Genomic DNA, 9293 nt, shown 5'->3' on the forward strand with positions numbered 1-9293 from the left:
CACACACACACACACTTTTTTTTTTTTTAAGAAAGCAACTCCTGATGATCCCGGGACTGGAACAATCTATGTTGTCAGAAGCACATTTTTGTTCCCATGATGAATCTAGTGAAACGTTTAAAAATTAAAGTGTATGTGTGTTTTTTTAAGTGTGGGAGATGAAATCAAAGCCAGCCACCTGTGTTTAGTGTTCTGTTTTTTGTTAGCTGAGCAAATGCATGTCCACATATCGTGTGTTGTTGATGTTTTTCCTCAGCTCTGTTTTATCTGATTATGCTTTTATTTATTCTCTGGCCTGCAGGAGGTGTGTTGCATTTTCACCCAGATAATGTGTGCAGTGAGGATCGGGACAAAGTAAGGATGAAAGATGATCACTTCCTGTTCTCTCTGCCTGGTTTGAATAGAATTTGAGTTTCTTTGTTAACTCTGTCATGCACACTCCTTTTTTTTTTTTTTTAATGCAGCTGGAGGACAGCCCCAGCCCGAAGCGGCAGCGCCTTTCCCAGCAATCCATGTTGGATCTAAGCTCCGCCCCTCCGTCCACTCCTTCCTCTCCCATCCGACCATGGGAGCTGCCTCCTAATCGCAGACCACACCCCCACTACATGCCAGAGAGATGCCACACGCCTGTTAGAAACCGCCGCAGGTATATTAGTGGCAGCAAAACAGTTGTTTTAATGAATAATTATTTAATTAGTCGTAATTAATTCTTCAAACTAATTACTGCTATTATCAGGAGCAAGAGCTGACTGAATATAGATGGAAAAAACAGCCCTTGTCAAAAGGAAAAACTCTGGAGAACTGTTTATCCAGATGACTTTAAATAATTACAGAATCCCCCGTGGTCTTTAAAAAAAGTGTAAAACATGGGGATGGTTTAAAGCTTTTCTACAGTAATGGATGTTAAAGTGCCTGTGACATGCATATTTTTTCAAATATAAAAAATCAAAGAAAACATCTTTATATTTAAGAAACTTAACATATTACACATAATTTTACCTATTTTGTCACATAACTGGCATTTTTCTTCTGAACTTGGCTCAGCCAACATGTAACAGGAAGTGACATCAAAGGGGAACTCTTTAAGAAAGAAAACTGGTCTTTCTTTATTGAAACATTGTTGTTTGAACTCTGATTCTTCGTCATCTCCCACTGAAGGTGACTCAAAATGAAAGAAACATCAGATTCTTCTCTACACTCTGAGTTGTTGGCTGTTGTAACAACGCTCTGTTCACAGACATTCCCCTTTGACATCACTTCCTGTTACTTCACATGCAAATATCTCAACAACTGTTAATCTCAACAGCATAAAATTTGTTTTGCAATATGTTATCGATGTTATCTTTCCAAAAATGAATTAATATTTATTACTAAAATTTGATGTCAGATGCACTTCAATCCTGTTTTAAGGTTTTAAATCACCTTTTACCAGCTTATTTGTTTGTTTTTTATTTAAGTATTTAATCACATCCCATAATTTTTTTTCCTGCTTTGTTTTTATCACTTGTTATAATTTTTACTTTAATCAACCATAATGTTTCACTTTAAACATTAACAGTTTAACCGGATTTAAAAAAAAATGTATTAACATGACCCTTAACTTCTGTAATTTGTCCTAATTTCGCCTCAGCCCTCCAATGAGACGTCAGCGTGGCCGACGAGACCGCCTGACTCGCCATCACCACCACTACAACAGCAACAACAACAACAACAACCACCACCATCACCCACCCACAGGTCTCCACCACCCTCACCCCCACCACGGCCCGGCCCTGGGCCATCAGGACGAGAACTACCGCCACCCAGCTCCTCCTCAGGGTTACCCCCCCTTCAGCCAGCTGCCTCCTCGGGGGCTGGGCTCCGGTCCCGAAGAGCGCCCGGGTTACCACGCCCCAAATCCCTCTCCGAGGCCTTTTAACCCGCCYCCGAACCTATCTCCCAGGCTTCTGCACCCCGGGTCCCCTCACCCACAGCACCCGCACCCCCACCCGCCCCATCAGCAGAGCAGTGGCATCCTGGACATTCAGGATCCGGTGGGTTTATCAGCGTGGGTGCAGGGGTGTTTGTTGAATAATCCTCTGTGTTGCTTTGTTTTTTTGGAACAATTGTTCATTTTTTAAAAAAAATTTTAGAGCTTACATCCAGTTTAGTCAAACACTTCAGGGATTGTTCTTTTGGCTCTTCTCCTTTTAGAGAGTCTGCTTCAATTCTGATCCAAGTTGTAAACTGCACGTTCGCTCTTCGTTTTCAGGGTTCAATTCCAGTATCGTACCCCGTCTCTCCTCCGGGCGCGCCGCCGGGCCTGCCCCCTCGCTCCGCCCCACATCAGATCCCAGCATGCTCGGTGGTTTTCAGCGGGCAGCATTATCCCATCTGCAGCGTTCCTCCTCCTGTGAGTGTGATTGTTTTTACCTAGTTCTCCCTAAAAGTTTCTGAAGTAGTCGTCTTTTTAAATATCTTTTTTTAAATAACATTTTTATTATTTCTATATTCTCTCTGCCAGGTTATCCAGACGTGTTCTGTCCAGCATTTGCCCATGCCCTACGCGTTCCCGTCATTGCTTTCCAGTGACCCGGCCTTCTTGATTCCCCCTCCCCACCTCGCCCATCCTCCCACGCACCTCCCTCACCACCCGCCTCACCTGCCGCAGCCTGCACAGTTTGGACCTTACCCAGCTCAGCAGGCGCGATCGGTGAGTAGGACGTCAAGCAAATTACATTGTTAAACCTGGAGCTGATCGGGTGTCAGGTGTGGCTGTTTCAAGTCTAAAGATGAAGTGAATCAATTTGACTGGCCAGTTATTGAAGACCAACTGGACTCTTATTTAATTATCATTTATTTGTGCTGACTTTATGATTTCTGCAGAAATCAGCTAATCGTACATGACATATTTTGACAGAGTGATGAAAAATGTGCTAATTAGGATCAAATAACTTGTTTTCTGTTACAGCTGTGCTCTGCGAGGGTTCATAATTAGCTCCAGTTTGTCAGATGTAAATTTGGTTTTAAATGTACAATGAAGAGAAAATGTTGTTTTTTTGCTCTTAAATTGCACTCTTGCTGATGTGTTGCATATGTTACTCCCATTTGTTTGATCTTTTATCATACAGTCTGTAAGAGGAGCCACCCCTTGTATATTTGTGGGGTTAAAAAACAAGTTACTTTAGAATTCCTTTATTTAAAACAGGGACAATGTACAAATACAACATTGAAAAGATGCTTTGCASCAGATTTAGCTTAAGCTAACTTCTTCTGTAGTCCCTGAACAACAAAATAAAATCTAAAATCAAAACATACAGCAATAATCCATAAAAGTTCTAGACACAATTACTGTATAAGGTCATAAAAGACAATAGCAATCAATTGTAATTACAGTCTCTGTACACAGTCACAAAGTACATCAGCAAAAACAGTTCTTCATGCTAAACATCTGTTCAGAAATCATTAATACAAGGATTACAATTTAAGATTAAGACTTTAAGTCCATTATACTTTTTCAAAAAACTTTTAGACATATTTGGTAAAAGCATTCTGGTTCCTCACACTCTAAACTAAACACATCTTGAATATATAGTGAGTTGCCGGTGCTTGAACTCGTGTTAGGAGAGACAATTTTAACATATCTGCTCCTAATGCGACAGTGTCAAYCTCATTTTCACTGAGGGCCACATCAGCATCATGGTGCCTCTCAAAGGGCCAGTTGTAATAAATGTTTGATGTTTCATTTTTAACTTTGACTAAACACTAAACTTCAAGTGGATCATCTTGTTGCTATGGCCGAGCACCGCTAACAAACACTGAGCTCTACGTGGTATTTCCTGCATAAAACCAGCATTTTAACACCACCTCTTATAAACACTGAAAAGTACTACGCGTATGAAGGACTAAAAATAATACAGAAATACTACTGAAAGTAAGCGTTTTACTCACTGCTGAGTTGTGGTGAGTAGCTTCCATTTTTGATTCTGAACTCTCCCACTTTGTGACAAAATTCCCACAGGAGGAGCATTCCAGTTGACATTTACGACTTGTAAATGGGAAATTCCTACTTCTGAGCAAAGCTGGGCCAAAAGCAAAAATAATTGAAAATGTAGTGAAATTGAGATTTTATACAGCAAATTTCACCGGCTACTATTATCTACTTTTGAACCCTGTGCACCTCCACCTAGAGGTGGGATGTTGTCATTTTGTGGGTAAAATAATCAACATGCATTATGGGAGATGTAGTTTATGGTCAATGCTGGCTTTAAAGCAGCATACTGTATGTGTATTTTAAGACATTAATGCATCTTTGAAGCTCTCGCCGGTCACAGGAAATCCCGTGGCTGGCCACATTTGACCCACAGACCTTGAGTTTGACCTGTGTCCTAACATAAACCTAGAAACTATTATTGTAGCAGAAAATGACTGAACTGAGAATTACAAATTTTCTTTTGTTCATTTTGCTTTTTTGTTATGTTTGATAATGATAAATATCAACTGAAAAAACATTTTTGTTTTCTCACTCTTGTCTCTCGTCTCCTCAGCCTTTACAGAGGATAGAGAACGACGTCGAGCTGCTTGGAGAGCACTTGTCTCTGGGTGCTGGGCTCCATTATTCTCCTGCTGCACACCCAGCCCTCACCCCTCACTCCACACAGCTCCACTTCCTCTCCCATGATCCTCTGCCTCAGGAGTTCTTCGGAGTCGTGAGCATTGAAAACACACACAGATTAAACGTTACAAGTTATCCATCAAGTTTTGCTTCCAAGCAGCCAGACTTAATCATCTTTTTGAATTTGTTTTGATCAATAAGTCTTTGGACGTTTTGAAGGTCTTTCAGTTTTTTTTTCATTAGACTTTTGTTGCTTTTCAATCAGTTTTTGTGGTCCAGACCATTGTCAAAGGAGGTTCTATGCTGCCCAATTCAGACCTAAAACTTTCAGGCATAAAAAAACCTCCTGGACTCAAAAAGATGAACCAATGTTGTCAACACATAAAAGAAAACTTGGCAAAGAACTAACCGTAAATTGAATTTTCAGAGACTGCGTTGCCAGCAGCCTGCAACTAAAGTACATTTATTCCCATTTCTTTAGGTAAAACTATGAAAAATACAAACGACAACACAGTTTGACAAATATAAAATGGCATTTTAGCTCCAGTGACGTGATTCAAAACAACTATTAGCTCTAAATTCGGCACGGAGTGTTAGGATGATACATCCTTCATGTATCTGTCAGGTCGTTGCTGTTTTTCCTAAATATGACTTTCAGATACCGTTCATCTCCTTCCCATTAGTTCTAATGCCTGAGACTTGTTTTTCTTTCCTGCACACTCCACATCCTGCTGTCAGGTACAAGAACTGGACAGAAAAAGGAGCGAAAAGCAGCTAAAGTTTAACAAACTGCTGACTACGACCTTTTTACGAGAAAGTCTGGATGCTTGGAAACGAATCGTCGTCCAAAACTTCAGCGGGGTGTCCATATTTTAATTTCTGTGCTCTCATCCTGACGTGTTTTTATCATCACGCTTCCCTTCCAGTCCTATCCAAACTTCATTCCTCGGCGTCTCCCGGGGCGGCGTTATCGTTCACAACAGCTTCCACCCTCGCCTTACCACCCCAGCCTCTTGCCTTACTTCCTGTAGGTAGACTGGGAAACTCACTCACTGAAACAATTTATACTGAATTTAAATGTTGAATAATGTCTATTTCTGAAATATGCACTCTTGTTATAATTTATGAGAGACTCTTATATTGATGATTTAGATAAAAAAAATTAAAAATTTCTGTAATATTTATCTTTGTGAATGAATAATGATTTAGGAAAATGACTTCTTAAAGCTTTTCAAATCTCTCTGCGTAGATCAATGCTGCCAGTCCAGCCCACAGGTCCTGCTATCAGCCTGGAGCTGGACGTAGACGATGGAGAGGTAGAGAACTACGAGGTTTGGCTGCTGTCCATTTTATTAACTTGTGTATACGCTCACAGGAGGCAGGTGTCTCATTCGTATGCTGTTGGTGACATTTTCTATCTAAAGGCCCTCCTGAACCTCGCTGAGCGCCTGGGAGAGGCCAAACTTCGAGGACTGACCAAGGGAGACATCGAACAGCTTCCTTCTTATCGATTTAATCCAAATAATCACCAGTCTGAACAAACACTGTGAGTTTTCTTTGTTTTTTTTTTTTTTTTAGGGCTGTCAAATGATTAATATTTTTAATCTGATTAATCTCAAAGTAGCTGTGAATTAATCGTGATTCATTTTAAATTTAATATGCTATTGCATATTGATAAAATAAATTACTTGAGTTATTGAGTTTTTAATGTTTTTATTTAGAAAACAAAATTGATGCTTAGACATGATTTTTTTGAATATAAAACAGGACCTAAAAATGCTCCAAACATATTTGAGTCAGTTAAATTTTGTGCAGAATAATGAGGTTAAATCAAGAGTTCAAGGATTTTCATTTCAAATGAGAACATGAGGAATGAAAGATAGAAACTAAGGTCACAGTTGTCAGCAAAACATAAATAAATAAAATAAAATAAGCCATAAGAAGACAAAAAGAAAAAAAAAAACCTGTACATAATGTGTTACAAACTGAGTTTTTTTATTTTATTTATTTAACCTTTATTTATCCAGGTAAACTGTTTGAGAACCACTTGTCATTTACAAACATGACCTGGCATGCACTGAGTGCATTGAAATATACAAACCTACATATTCAGCCAAAGTAAAGTGATTGTAAATTATTATCGTGATTAAAAATTTTAARGTATGCCCATGCAGCACTAAAATTATTCAGAGTTAACTCAATTAATTTCACAGCCCTAGCTTTTTTTTTTTATTATTTTTTGTCAAGATTTGAAGCATTTAACTTAAGTTTATTTGCCTAACCACTTTAAGACAACTAAGACGCTTCTGTTTTACAAAAACTATTTACTAAACATGTTTTCTTCTAGATATAGCCCATAAATAATGTTAATCTAAGTATTGTCCCTAAATGTTGTGAAAGTCTGTTACAGGTCAAGAAATCACCTGAATGCCTCATTGGTTCTGCTGGAAAAAAAACAAACAAGTGTGTTTACACAATAGGTTTTCGTGTTGCTGCACGTGATGCTAACACACCTGTCTGGTTGCAGGTGCGTGGTGTGTATGAGTGATTTTGAGCCTCGACAACTGCTGCGAGTCCTGCCCTGCAGCCACGAGTTCCACGGGAAGTGTGTCGACAAGTGGCTTAGGGTGAGTGAGCACCGACTAGAGACGCTGTGTCCTGCCAATCAGACATTTTCTGTTTTTACTACAAATAATTCACCTTTTTTTAGACTGTAAGTGTGGTTGATGGGTGTACGCTTTCTGGACAGAGATTCTGTGTTTTGTTCACGTTTTTTTTTTTTGATTTGATTGTTTTGCAGATTGAAACCTCTGAGCAGGTATTCACAACATGCTGTATGTGGAGTCAGTCAACAGGTTTTGGTTCTTTTAAAAGGCAAAACATTTTCCTTTTCAGGTTTTGCCAGATTATTTACCTGGCAGGAGATTTGTGCAAATGTTCTAAAACTCGCTATTYGTCACCAAATTATGAAACAACCTCCTCCAGAAAACAAACCATCTAAATTAGCTGTATGTGATTTCTGTTCAATCATAACACGTTTTGATGAGACGTCAGCTTCTTGATCCCTGACCTGGGTCATGACCACTCGACCAAACAGTCAAATCAGTTCAGATAATCCAGGAAACGCTTTGTTGACGTCCTGCTCTCGTTTATATTTGGAGCATCTTTGTTAAAATGTGTCTTCTGATGGGAATCGGCTCTAAAAGCTAATTTATCTTCTGTCCGTCCTCAGGCCAACAGGACGTGTCCCATTTGTCGAGCCGATGCCTCGGAGGTCCAGAGAGACTCAGAGTGACCACAGGAGGGAGCCATCCTCTCCCTGCTGTCTGTCAAACACGTCCAGCACTGCCTGCTCCTCGTGAATTAACGCACATCTGTGCACACACACAAACACACACAATCAGCATTACCTTAAATGTTTGTGCAGCACTTTCTCCTCCATGGTTATCCTTTTTCTGTTTCGAATATGGCATTGTAGATTTGATTTTTAATTTTCTTTTCTGTACATGCACAGAGGTCCTCACTTTCAGTGTGTGTGTGTGTGTGTGTGTGTGTGTGTGTGTGCGTGCGTGCGTACGTGCATGTGCCACAACTGTGCAAGCATTATTAGGGGGTGGGTTAGCTCTGTAACAGGATTTTTGGTACATGACTGTGTTTTCAGTGTGTCTGTATGTGGTTTGAAAGAGATTTATTTTATTTTATTTTTTTAGGTTTTCAGAGCATGCATGAGTTCTTTTGTTCTGTAATGGATAAAAGTAACATGAGGGTTTCTGCTTTTCTGATTAACTTTTCTTCCTGTTTGTATGTTCATGAACTGCCTGTATGCACAATTACGTGTGTGTGTTGTCTTTTCTTAAGTTTGACACTAAGGGTCCATGCTGCCACTGTAGTTCTCAGTTGCCTGTCATTTGTTTCAGTAGATTATTATTATTATTATTATTATTATTGTTATTGTTATTATTATTATTGTTGTTGTTATTATTACAGATTTTTCATTAAATTAACCTCATCATTCCAGTCATTCATTACAAGCACTTCACAGGACTATTCTGACATAAAGCAGTTATGGTTTACCTTTTTATTCTTTTTAGGAAAAAAAAGTTAAGTTTGTGATTTTTGCAGTGGCACATGTTACATATATATATATCAATATATATACTGTATAAATCTATTAATATGAATACCAAATAAAAGGCTTGATATGAACTTTTTAAATCTTGTATTTAGTATTTATGTTCCCCCACTCCCAAGTAAGTGTTGTGTCATATAGAAGGAAGGGGACAGGTGACTGATGGGGTGGTACAGACTGCTGCCTTGGATGGTTTCATATTTTCAGGTTTTTTCAAATTGTGCAGTAGTTACAAATGACCACTGGGTGGCGTTGCTGCTCTTCTTATTGGATAAATTTGGTCATGGTTTGGCTTTCCCAAACTTTTCCACTTCAAATGGCTTGTGACATTAGTAAGGCTGAGTTTGGGGTAGTTAAATTATATATTTTTTCAAACGATAATATCGTTCCATTTAAAGTAGTCCTGGTGTGGTTTGAGGCAGCAGCTTTGGATTGATCCAAGGTTTTCGATCCCACAGAGCAAAACTGAATCCTACGTCTCACTGATGTGCAGAGGTGGTTCTAGGGGCGGGGCCACAAGGGCATTGGCCCCATCTGAAATCTGATTAACCTCCTGAAGTGTCCCTGTCC

General features: G+C 39.3%; 1 protein-coding gene across 2 annotated transcripts; it reads left to right on the forward strand.

Annotated features, from left to right (window-relative positions):
• Nucleotides 1-301: 301 nt before the first annotated feature.
• LOC106521485 (E3 ubiquitin-protein ligase RNF38) lies at nt 302-8809 on the forward strand (the record flags this gene model as incomplete). 2 transcript variants are annotated; one of them, XM_014014070.1, is given in 11 exon segments in its annotated part: nt 302-354; nt 465-646; nt 1631-2033; nt 2252-2392; nt 2504-2692; nt 4527-4688; nt 5521-5621; nt 5844-5925; nt 6019-6140; nt 7122-7221; nt 7827-8809. In XM_014014070.1, coding segments are annotated over 11 exon segments (1598 nt in total), but the record flags the coding sequence as incomplete, so codon positions are not given.
• Between the last annotated feature and the right edge of the window lie 484 nt (nt 8810-9293).

This window comes from Austrofundulus limnaeus, unplaced genomic scaffold, assembly GCF_001266775.1.
Source record: "Austrofundulus limnaeus strain Quisiro unplaced genomic scaffold, Austrofundulus_limnaeus-1.0 Scaffold109, whole genome shotgun sequence".
In the NCBI taxonomy this organism is placed as follows: Eukaryota; Metazoa; Chordata; class Actinopteri; order Cyprinodontiformes; family Rivulidae; genus Austrofundulus; species Austrofundulus limnaeus.